The sequence below is a fragment of the Schistocerca serialis genome, chromosome 4 (assembly GCF_023864345.2).
Source record: "Schistocerca serialis cubense isolate TAMUIC-IGC-003099 chromosome 4, iqSchSeri2.2, whole genome shotgun sequence".
NCBI lineage: Eukaryota > Metazoa > Arthropoda > Insecta > Orthoptera > Acrididae > Schistocerca > Schistocerca serialis.
The window spans coordinates 185,141,940-185,155,429 of record NC_064641.1 but is presented as its reverse complement, the minus strand read 5'-3'; the positions used below and the strand labels follow the sequence as shown (position 1 = coordinate 185,155,429).

Sequence of the window (13,490 nt, the reverse complement as noted above, 5' to 3'; positions counted from 1 at the left end):
TAAAATTTTTAACAGAACAACGACTAGCTGATCAGATCCATGTAATAATAGAAAATAACAGGATACCCCAGTCAGAATTAGAAAACATCAAACAACAAGTACAACAAATACTGGAACAAAATAATGTGCAATCAGAAGAAGAAGAAAATACAGCAATGGACTCAAACATCCCAGAGCAAACAAACAAAGAACAACACGCATCAATTAAACAATCAGAGGAAAACGAAATCTTAAGACAGCCACCAGAACAAGCACAAATAGAACACGAAGTGACACAGATGTTAGATATAGAAGAAAAATTTCAGTTAACATATATAGAATACAAAGACACAAATACAGACATTAGACCATTCTTGCATAGACCACCAAATAACCCACAAGTCGAAACAACAATAAAAACTATCAACACAATCATACACAAAAAAATAAATGAAAACACAACTATGGAAGAGTTACAACTACTGGTTTATATAGGAGCACTCACTACACTAAATATACACACTAGGCAGAGATCAGAACCAACCAACACACAGAAGAAACCCACAAAACCAGCATGGCAACACAGGCTACAGATCAAAATAGAAAAACTGAGAAAAGACATCGGACAGATAACACAATTTATAAGAAATGAAATCTCGGAAAAAAAAAAAAAAAAAAAAAAACGAAAAAGGTTAGGTAAAATCTCACAACAAGAAGCGACAGAGCAATTAGACGAAAAGAAGCAGAAATTACAAGCATTAGCCAAACGACTCAGAAGATACAAAAAAAGTGAAAATAGAAGGAAACAAAACCAAACATTCAACACAAACCAAAAGAAATTTTACCAGACAATAGATAACACACACATTAAAATAAACAATCCACCAAACATAACAGACATGGAACACTTCTGGAGCAACATATGGTCAAACCCGGTACAACATAACAGGCATGCACGATGGATACAAGCAGAAACAGACACATACAAGATGATACCACAAATGCCTGAAGTGATAATTTTGCAACATGAAGTCACCCAAGCAATTAATTCTACTCACAATTGGAAAGCCCCTGGAAATGATAAAATAGCACATTTCTGGATAAAGAAGTTCACCTCAACACATTCACATCTAACTAAATTATTTAACAGTTACATTGCAGACCCATACACATTCCCTGATACACTTACACACAGAATAACATATCTGAAACCTAAAGATCAAGCAGACACAGCAAACCCAGCTAAATATCGCCCCATAACATGCCTACCAACAATATACAAAATATTAACTTCAGTCATTAAACAGAAATTAATGATACATACAACACAGAACAAAATTATAAATGAAGAACAAAAAGGCTGTTGCAAAGGAGCACGAGGATGTAAAGAGCAACTGATAATAGATGCAGAGGTGACATATCAAGCTAAAACTAAACAAAGGTCGCTACACTACGCATACATTGATTACCAAAAAGCTTTTGATAGTGTACCCCACTCATGGTTACTACAAATATTGGAAATATACAAAGTAGATCCTAAATTGATACAGTTCCTAAACATAGTAATGAAAAATTGGAAAACCACACTTAATATCCAAACAAATTCAAATAATATCACATCACAGCCAATACAGATTAAGCGTGGAATATACCAAGGAGACTCATTAAGTCCTTTCTGGTTCTGCCTTGCTCTGAACCCACTATCCAACATGCTAAATAATACAAATTATGGATACAATATTACTGGAACATACCCACACAAAATCACACATTTGCTATACACGGATGATCTAAAACTACTGGCAGCAACAAATCAACAACTCAACCAATTACTAAAGATAACAGAAGGATTCAGCAATGATATAAGTATGGCTTTTGGAACAGACAAATGTAAGAAAAATAGCATAGTCAAGGGAAAACACACTAAACAAGAAGATTACATATTGGATAACCACAGCGACTGCATAGAAGCGATGGAAAAAACGGATGCCTATAAATATCTAGGATATAGACAAAAAATAGGAATAGATAATACAAATATTAAAGAAGAACTAAAAGAAAAATATAGACAAAGACTAACAAAAATACTGAAAACAGAATTGACAGCAAGAAACAAGACAAAAGCTATAAATACTTATGCCATACCAATATTGACCTACTCATTTGGAGTAGTGAAATGGAGTAACACAGACCTAGAAGCACTCAATACACTTACACGATCACAATGCCACAAATATAGAATACATCACATACATTCAGCAACAGAAAGATTCACATTAAGCAGAAAGGAAGGAGGAAAGGGATTTATCGACATAAAAAACCTACATTATGGACAATATAATAGAGGGAAACATTCCACGTGGGAAAAATTATATATAAAAACAAAGATGAGGTGACTTACTGAACGAAAGCGCAGGCAGGTCGATAGACACACAAACAAACACAAACATACACACAAAATTCAAGCTTTCGCAACAAACTGTTGCCTCATCAGGAAAGAGGGAAGGAGAGGGGAAGACGAAAGGAAGTGGGTTTTAAGGGAGAGGGTAAGGAGTCATTCCAATCCCGGGAGCGGAAAGACTTACCTTAGGGGGAAAAAAGGACAGGTATACACTCGCACACATGCACATATCCATCCACACATACAGACACAAGCAGACAGTCTGCTTGTGTCTGTATGTGTGGATGGATATGTGCATGTGTGCGAGTGTATACCTGTCCTTTTTTCCCCCTAAGGTAAGTCTTTCCGCTCCCGGGATTGGAATGACTCCTTACCCTCTCCCTTAAAACCCACTTCCTTTCGTCTTCCCCTCTCCTTCCCTCTTTCCTGATGAGGCAACAGTTTGTTGCGAAAGCTTGAATTTTGTGTGTATGTTTGTGTTTGTTTGTGTGTCTATCGACCTGCCAGCACTACATTATGGACAGGTAGACAATTTAAGAAAATTCTTTCTAGAACGAGCAGAAACTAGCAAAATACACAAGGCAATCACTCATATAAATACATCAGCTACACCACTGCAATTTCATAACCGCTTCTACAGCCCTTTAGATCACATAACATCAACAGATACGAAGAAAGTAAATTGGAAAAAGAAAACACTTCATGGCAAGCACCCGTATCATCTAACACAGCCACACATCGATCAAGACGCATCCAACACATGGCTAAGAAAAGGCAATATATACAGTGAGACAGAAGGATTCACGATTGCAATACAGGATCAAACAATAAACACCAGGTATTACAGCAAGCATATTATTAAAGATCCCAATACCACAACGGATAAATGTAGACTTTGTAAACAACAAATAGAAACAGTAGATCACATCACAAGTGGATGTACAATACTAGCAAATACAGAATACCCCAGAAGACATGACAATGTCGCAAAAATAATACATCAACAGCTTGCCTTACAACATAAACTTTTAAAACAACACGTTCCTACATACAAGTATACACCACAAAATGTACTGGAGAATGATGAATACAAATTATACTGGAACAGAACCATTATAACAGATAAAACAACGCCACATAACAAACCTGACATCATACTCACCAACAAAAAGAAGAAATTAACACAACTAATCGAAATATCCATACCCAATACAACAAATATACAAAAGAAAACACGAGAAAAAATTGAAAAATACATCCAACTGGCTGAGGAAGTCAAAGACATGTGGCATCAGGATAAAGTTGACATCATACCAATTATACTATCAACTACAGGAGTCATACCACACAATATCCACCAGTACATCAATGCAATAAAGCTACATCCAAACATATATATACAACTACAGAAATCCGTAATTATTGATACATGTTCAATTACCCGAAAGTTCCGAAATGCAATATAACACATACCGTACAGTTAAAAGGAAGTGACGCTTGATCAAGGTCCGCGTCACTCCATTTTTAACCGGACTTAACGTCTGAGAAAGTGAAGGAAATAATAATAATATGCTTAGACTGTCCACACACATCAGATATTGAGTAAATTTGACAACAGGAAATAAAAATCTACTTGGCAAGGATTTAAAAGCTTAGAAAAATGTTCAAATGTATGTGAAATCTTATGGGGCTTAACTGCTAAGGTCATCAGTCCCTAAGCTTACACACTACTTAACCTAAACTATCCTAAGCACAAACACACACACACACCCATGCACGAGGGAGGACTTGAACCTCCGCCGGGACCAGCCGCACTGTAGTGCATGACTACAGCGCCCTAGACCGCTCGGCTAATCCCGCGCGGCTAAAAGCTTTGAACTCTCCATCAAACAATATGGAAAGTATTATGACAACATTTATGACTAGAACTATACAGGGTTCAACTTCTGCTAGCAATTAACGAAGGCAATAAGGAAATTTACACTCAGTTTTCTACTGCCTTCAGAAAAGGTAAGAAACTTTCTCACTGTTCGGATACTGCAATGGTAGAGCCAATTTTTCGAAAAGTTAATTTGGGGGAGTTGACAGCTACATGTTCTCACAACACATGAAATGACTTCCACTACTTGACAGGATTTCTTATACAGTAGGAGTAGGTGATCATTCAGATCTGACACAAATTGCAACTATGTAAAAGTCTTGATCACACAAATGTTACGTGTTTTGAAAAATCGTCGTCAGACAAAAGCTGTGGGGCAATGTATAGAAATTTGTGTACACTGTCCCATACCTTGTCTGACAATGATTTTTCGAAACATTTCATATTTAATAAAGAACTGTGCCATCAAGATATTTTCATGGTTGCAATTGTATGAAAATGATACCCTTACAGATCATTTATGGCACACACAAAATCAATTTAAATAATATCTACTGAACTAGCTTCACATCAGGTTGTAGTTTTAGATGACACTTACCCAAATGCAACACGTTCCCTGTAGAAAAATGCCATTAATAGGTACCGTAACCTCACTGAATCGTGGCGCTCAAATATAAGTGCTCTAACTCTGTTGTCTTTCCAACCACTCAGAAATAAGGAGACTGTTTCATCTTCAACTGGCTGAACTAATCGATATGGAAATCTACTTCTCACAAATTCTGAAAATATTTTTGGAATTATGAAACAATGTTAACTTTATTTAACAATACACAGATATCAGTAATTCTCTGGTTCTTACCAACAATTTTTTGAACACTAAAAAGTGAGTCTCTATAAATACTAGCTTTCCCATCCAACAGTACAACAAGGGTAGGCAGTGTATGAATGCCAATTTTTTTTGTCAGCATTGGCTCATTTTCTGAATGAACTGTAACAATGCCAAATCCTAATGGCTCCAATTCTTCTATTAATCTTCTCCATACTGGCTCCACTTGCAGACAAGCAAAGCACCAATCCGAGTAGAACATTACAAGATATGGAATTCTGAAACTCTTTGGTACAATTTTGTTCTCAAAAGCCCTGAAAATTGATATAAAATTAGTATAAAAGATGGAAATATTTGTGAACATTAAACTGTACAAAATTACAAATAATAAAAAATACTGATAGTATAAAATTGTAGATGATGAGTTCCCTGAAGATCACTTACCGAGTTGTGACACTAAGCTGATGAAACGTAGTGATGTCACGATCCTGAAATTGAAATTTAAAACTACCTCCATGAGTGCCAAAGAGATCATCAAATGGATCTCTTCGATACTGACTATAATCACGTTTTGGACGTAGAGGTGGAGTTTCTTCCGTTATCCCAAAATTGTCATACTTCTTTCTTCGTTCAGGATCAGTTAAAAGCTTAATGGAAGGAAATAAAATATTATTATGCTGACTATTATAATATTTATAAACATTTAATTACTGCATATGGTACACATGTCCACCTCTAAAACATTAATACTAAAGATCCTCACTGAACTTGTGTCCGCAGCCCCGACAAACTCTTTGCATGACGTGATACTGCCTGTAGCTGTTATTTTTTTCTTTATTTGTATACAACTGTGCACATCCAGACAAGGCCTTTTTTAAATAACTGTACAAAAATTCAACGATGGCATAAATGGCATAATGTCAGTGACTTGGGAGTTCTCATCTTCTTCCACAGTGACTATGTTACAGATTTAAATATAAATTTTCTTTGAACTTAACAAAGAGGGTGGGGAGAGGGGAAGAATTTCAAACAAGTTTGTTCTTCACTGTATTCACTTAATTAGCAACATTAATTGACCACTGTTGCAGAAAACTTACTGTCACTAAAAAACAGGATGGGACGTAGGGCCAGATCAATGGTTACTCCCAGCTGCCTTTCTCTATTTACTTATAAACATCTGCATATATCGCTTGGAATATGAGACAATGGATTATTAAAACAGCATTTTCTGGCAGGGAATGAAACTGAATATAACAAATTACCCAAGAACATGAAAACGTTTACTAAAACAAGTAAGGCATTATATGTAATCAAAGATTATTTAGAAGATTCAGATTTTTTTAGTGGTCCTTAATGAAAGGGGGTTACTAAACATCTTGTCACATTACAATACTGTAACACTTCTGCAAGAGAATCATGTGCCAAGATCTACAGTGCATGACAGTAACGTCTTGTCATTCTTCTCAGTTCAACATCTCACTCAGCATGGGGAGATGCTGACTCAGTTTTTCAGGTGGACTGAGGGGAGAACATACATCTACATCTACCTCTATCTACATACATACACCTATACACCGGTAGCAACCGCATGGTGCATAGCAGAGGGTACTTTGTATACCACTGTCACTTTCCCATTTTCTGTTCCACTTGTGAGTGGTTTCCAAGAAGAACGACTACTGGTAAGCCTCCATGTTGCTTCAAATCTTATTTTATCTTCACGGTCTTTTGCAAGATATATGTAGGAGCAAGTAATATACTGGTTGACTCTTACACATATGTACATTCTCAGATTTTTAACAGCAACCACACCCCAATGTAGAATGCCTTTTTTGTAACATCTGCCACTGGAGCTGGCTAAGCATTTTCGTGACATTTCTGCACTTACTAAACAAACATGTAATAAAACATGCTGCTCTTCTTTGGTCTTCTCAAATTCCTCTATCAATACTATCTGGTACAGATCCCAGACTGATAAGCAACATTCAAGTATTGATCAAATGAGGGTTTTGTAAGCTAACTCCTTTGCTGATGGACTACATTTCTTGAGGATTCTTCCAATGAATCTGTCTGGCATCTGCATTACCCACAATTATTTTTATGTTATTCTTCCACTTCAAACTACTCCACACACATACTCCTAGATATTTTGTGGAAGTAACTGTCGCCAGTGACTGTTTTGAAATAGTGTAATCAAACAATAACATATCTTTTGTCTACATACATGCAATATTTTACATTTAAACATTGGTTGGAATGTCAATTTTGAGAAGGATTGATTTCTACGCAGTGTAAAGATAACACATTGAGATGCAGACAGGCACACCGAACAGACTGTTACATGTTAAGCTTTCGGCCAAATCCTTTTTCAGAAAGGAAAGGAAAACGAATACACATTCAGACACCTCACACTAAGATAACCAACATCTCTGGTCGCTCTAGCTGGACTGCAGCTGTTGCATTGAATGAAAGCAGCAATCAGGAGTGAGGAAGGGCGGAGAGAAGAGCGCTGTCTCGAAGAGTATGCAGGGATGTGAATGGGGCAGGAAAAGGCTGCAAGAGACAGTGTTAGGACTGTGGGGAAGGGAATGGGAGCGGGGCAAGCAGAGGAACAGAATAGGAGCCACGAGGGGAAAAGACTGGTGCGTGCATTAGCAGAGCGTGAGAACAAGGAGGGTGAGGGTACATGAACTGGTAAGCAGTTACAGGACAGATGAGGTGGAAACTGCCGAGTGGAGGGTGTGGGAACTGTAGATTATTGTAGTTGAGGCTCGGATAATTTCGGGAACAGAGAATGTGTTGTAAAGATAACTCCCGTTTGTGCAGTTCAGAAAAGCTGGTGTTGGAGGGGAGGATCCATCTGGCCTGGAATGTGAAGCAGCATTAAAATCAAGCATATTAATGTTCAGCTGCAAGTGTCATAGGCTGGTTGTCTTCACTCTTTGCACGGTTTGGTAGTGGTTTGTACCAATATAAAAACACATGCAATGATCGCAGCAGAGCTGGTATACGACATGGCTGCTTTCACATGTGACCCAGCTTCTGATGGGGGTAGGATAATTAGACCACATAACAGCGAAGCAAGGACACCACAAAAACTTGGGCAGATGTACAAGGAAAATTACATTAATCTTACAACAGATCATGGACCCTATAGACTCTGACCACTGATGTGCCTCTTGCCAATAATGTCGGAAAGTCACACACATAGCTTGTACTGCCTGCATAAATGGCAATTAGTAACCCCACCAAATTACAATATATAGCGATCACTGGCTGCAAAGTGTAGCCTTTACAATTCCCTCTACACTGCAACAAGTCGCATGTTTCTCAAACAGCACTTGCAAATCCCTATGCACCTCAGTCCAATCCACCATTACCATACACAAAAGCAACACAAAAAACACATCAAAAAAATAAAGCCCATTCACCAAACATGTATTGTTCAAACCACATCCAGAGCTGATGACAACTTTGCAGCCGCAGAGTCCTCTTGACAAATGGCAACAGCTGATGTTGCAGTAGATATTTCTGACACCAGATTGTTGAGGCTAGGTGGTTATCACAACAGTGACAGAGGAAATTGCTATTTAGAATGAAGCACTGCTTCCTTTGTCCGCAAATGGGTTGGCAGTGGTGGTGGTGATTATTGGAATCAAGTGGTGGACTGCTAGTGAGACATCCCTGGATGAACTGGACTTTCAGCCATTTTAGGTACAGAGGTATTGTTGCTGCTGGAGTGGACATCGTTGGCCTCGGAATGACACAGCTAGCCACAGAAAGTGAGCAAGCCACCACCAGCATGACTGCTTTGACAGCTGTGTGCATAGGCAGTGTCACCTAGTGATGTCACCAAGATGTCAGTGGCTGACAGAGAGACTATGCACCACAGCTGATGAACAGCAGCCATGTCCATGCTGCATGCTCACCTAGAGCTGCTGAATACACTACAAGGATGAACGATACTCAAACTGTGCGCTCCACCATAACTGACATCAAAGGTGTATGCCTACCTTGGGTGATGGTCAGTGAAAGGGTGGTCAACAACAATCAGAGTGCAGCGAAGTACCAGTTGGGTTGGTTGATTTGGGTGAGGGAACCAAACTGCGATATCATTGGTCCCATGGATTTGGTAGGGGGGAGGAAGTAAGTCAGCCATGCCCATTCAAAGGGACCATACCAACATTTGCCTGAAACGATTAGGGAAATCACAGAAAACCTAAATCAGAATGGCCGGACACGGTGTTTGAACCTTCATTCTCCCGAATGTGAGTCCAATGTGCTAACCACTGCACCACCTAGCTCTGTAACATACCAGTCCAGACTTGAACACACATCTCAGCAGGGAAATGGTCATCCTCTGGAAGTAGTCACCTGGTAGGTGATTCCGCTGTGTGAAGACTCCAGATGGTCCACACATGACCTTCTGCTCTTGTGGATGCCTGTACGTTGTGGATTCTTAGTCCAGAGGGAAGGACAGCAGAATATGGGCAGGGGGGGGGGGGGGGGGGGGGGGGGGTGACAGTCCTGTCTGGCGGAGCTCCAGAGACTAGAAGGTGGCAGGACAAGCCTGCAAGGGGCTTTGTTGAGAGGCAGTGGCAGAGGGAATGGGATGAGAGGAGGGGTGGTGGAAAGGAATAGGAGCAGAGAGGGGAAGAGTGTTGGGTGCATTGGCGGAGAGTGAACATAATGATTAAGAGGGGACATGAATTGGGTGGAGTTTATAGGACAGGGGTCAGAAACGGTTGGGTGGAGGGTGTGGGAACAGTAGGTTATTGTAGATTGAGTTCAGGATAATTTTGGGAGTGGAGAATGCTTGTAAAGGTTACTCCCTATGTGCAGTTCCAGATACCTCGTGGTTGAGGGGAGAATCCAGATGGCCTGGATTGTGAAGCAGCCACGAAAATCAAGCAAGCTATGTATAGCTGCATGTCGTGCCACGAGGTGACCTAGCAAGCTCTAGGCACAGTTTGGTGGTGGCCATTCTTTCTGGCGGACAGCTGGTTGGTAGTCGTACCAGTACAAAAGTATGTGAAGTGACTGCAACTGCAGTATATGACATGGCTGCTTTTGCAGGTGGCCCGGTCTCTGATAGGACAGTATAAGCCTGTGTCAGGACTGGAATAGGCAGTGCTGGGTGAGTGGATTGGGCAGGTCTTGCATGTAGGTCTTCCACAGGTGCCTGTCTGTGAAAGTCTTTGTGAGACCTTCAGCATACTGGGAAAGGGAGTACTTGTCATTGCAGGTAGATACATCATACCCCAGGCGATGTGGGAGGGACTTTTTGGTGTGGAAGGGATGACAGCTGTCAAAATACAGATACTTTGGTGGTTGCTGAGTTTAATATTGACTGACTTGTGGATGGAGCCAACACAGAGCAGGAGGTGGAGTCGAGGAAAGTGGCATACTGAATTCAGAAGGACCAGGGGAAGTGGATAAGAGAAAAGGTGTTGAGGTTGCAAAGGAATGAGGATAGGTTTCTTAGCCCTGAGTTCAGATCATGAAGATATCATCAATGAACCTGAACCAGACCGCAATTTTGGGCTTTTAGAAGGCTAGGAAGGTTTCCTCTACATGGGCCATAAACAGGTTTGTGTCGGAGTGTGCCTTATTGGGTGCCCATGGCTGTGCCACAGGTCTGTCTGTACAGCCTCCCTACAGAGGAGTACTAGTTGTGTGTTAGGGTAAAGTTAGTAAGGTGTGGCTTTTTCATCACCTTCCAAACCCCTCACGCTCTGACATACCAGCTACACTGTATCAACATTCATCATCCTCGCAGATATTCACGTCCCCCCCCCTCCCACCTTGCTGTGTCACATGAACTTGTGAATCTCGACCTAACGAATTCCCCTCTCTCTTCCCTTATCCCAAAACGCGAATACTCCCACACTCCATCCATTTCTTCCCTTTTCCCACATTTTTTTTATATTTTTTCATAAATTTGTTTGCTCATATTATTACATATTTTCATGTAGTGATTAATATTTTTACATACTGATGTGTGTTTTTACATACTGGTACATGTTTTTTACATTATTTGTGTATATTTTTGTGTGTGTGTAAGTATTGGTGCTTGTCTTTTCCTTATTATCCAGCTCCCATAAGCCATCTAATGCCTTCATTGGAATTGTCCGTAACAGCCTAATCATAAAAATTTTCTTCTCTGGACCCCACCCCTCTTTTCACAATGACTTTCACCTTTTCAGATTTCGGTGTGTGTACCACTCCCTCACGAACCTGGTACTCCCAAAAAAGTATCTCCATAGCATAGGCATCAGAGTATATCTCTGCTCCCTCCACAAGACACTTCTACTGTGCAATTCTTACCACACACATCATATCTCTGAAACTGAATCCCTTGCTCTCCAGCATGTGGAAGGGTATTTCAGACATCACTTCCACAAGTTATCCAACCTGCTGACATCCTACTGCCACCTTGGGGCACCACTATCCAACCCTTATCCTACCCACAGTGTTCTTCCTTGTTAACCCCTCCTAGCACCCAGACACTACCTAACTGACCTTTTCCACCAAAATCCTCAGCCTCACAGCAGTTTCAGTCCTGTCAAAAAGCCTAACCTTCAGCCTTACATCCAAATTTAACCACACTGGGCTTGTCAAACTCCTACTCTTCTTTTCCTGATCCAAGCAATGGACGGAAACACTTCTTTCTCAACAATCCCTTCAACCATGGCAGTCATAATCTCAACACTGAACCCAGCCTCATTTCATATGACCATCCAATTGTGATCCTCTACTCCACCCACACCCCTCGCACCTTCCAAGACTTCCTTACCTCCAGCTTGACCTCACTATCCTTCCCCAAGTACCTTCGCAAGAACACCAGCGTTTCGGCAGAAAAAAAGGACAGCCATACAGAGCCTCAAAACAGATCTCACCTAATCATCCTACATCCAAACAAAGGTTCCACCACTGTCTTTATGAATCACAGTGACTCCCTGGCAGAAGACTTTTCCCAATTGTCTGATTCCTCCACATATAATCTTTGCTAGAGTGATCCCATCCCAGAAGCCCAACATGACCTGCAATTCCTACTTAAAGAGTCAGGCCCTTTCCAGAACCTCTCCTCTGAATCCATTTCCCTCCTTACACCCAAGACAACCCACAAATTCAACTTGTAAATGCTCCTCAAAATCCACAAACCCTACATCCCCAAGCATCAAGAACCCTGATGCCCATCATCTTGTTGCTGTTGAACACCTCTCACAATGTTCTTCAGATTCCAAAGCTATTATATCATTACACTCAAGGTACAAGGGGAGGGGGGGGGGGGCAAAAAAGGCCTTCAGTCACAAATTTTCATGTTTTATTCAGTACACGAGGACCCTATAGGTGCATCTTCAGGCGTAATTCGTCTTAATACAGGCTTCATTTGTTCTCTTGAATAAGATGAAGTGCATATACCTGTCGCGAAAAGATTTCATGTTAGTTTATGAATTTCATGAGTCAGATGGGCAAAATATGTGTGAAATACTGGAAAAGGTGAATAGTGTAATCTTACCACATAATTCAAGAAAAGTGTTTTTAACATTTTAGCAGCAGCATCAGTTTTCTCCTCCATCGATTACAAACATATTACTTCATTCACGAGGCACATTTGCAAACACATGCTTGTAAACACTTCACAGATGTTTTTGTACATGGTGTGGTCAATAATGAATTTTTCATAGTGCTAAAGATATAATTATTAAACAATTGACATATGTAGGAAACAGTTGATATATGCAGGAAATAACTTTAGAACAGATCTTTAAAATTACTGAAATAGCTGTGGCTTGCAAAATCTGTTTGTTCATTTAACATCGATTCTGGTTTTTGATTTTGTGGGCGTATATCTCCAGATTTTCTAACAGATTTGAGGCCTTACCATTGGCTTCATTATGTGATACAACCAAATTGTTTTCTAGATTGTTGATGACATGTTTCGTTTCCAACATACATTGTGCAATGACTTATTTTTCAAAGTGGCTGAGCCTGAAAGGATTTACATTGTCTTGAAAATGGGTCCCCTCTTCCCCTTGCAGGCTTATCCTGCCCCCTCCTAGTCTCTGGATGCTCCACCAGACAGGACTGTTCTCTCCCCACACCCATCTTCTGCTATCCTTCCCTCTGGACTTAGGCTTCACAAGCTACAGGCATCCACAAGGGCAAAGATCATGTGTGGACTACCTGCAGTCTTCACACAGCAGAATCACCTACCAGGTGACTACTTCCAGAGGATGTCTGCTTCCCTGCTGGGATGTGTATTCAAGTCTGGACTGGTATGCCACCCAGATTGGACTCGCATTCGGGAGGATGAAGGTACAAACCCGTGTCAGGCCATTCTGCTTTAGGTTTTCTGTGATTTCCCTAATCGTTTCAGGCAAATGTTGGTATGGTCCCTTTGA

General features: G+C 40.4%; 1 protein-coding gene across 1 annotated transcript in view; it reads right to left on the bottom strand.

Moving 5' to 3' along the window:
• The window catches only part of LOC126473662 (dnaJ homolog subfamily C member 16), a 171,133-nt gene that overhangs the window by 132,081 nt on the left and 25,562 nt on the right, over window positions 1-13,490 (bottom strand). Inside the window, exons 3-5 of the mRNA XM_050100894.1 lie at window positions 5,530-5,732; window positions 5,119-5,399; window positions 4,858-5,038 (exon numbers count right to left, since the gene is read on the bottom strand). Of these exons, the coding sequence (XP_049956851.1) occupies window positions 4,858-5,038; window positions 5,119-5,399; window positions 5,530-5,732 (665 nt within the window). The remainder of the gene's footprint in view (window positions 1-4,857; window positions 5,039-5,118; window positions 5,400-5,529; window positions 5,733-13,490) is intronic.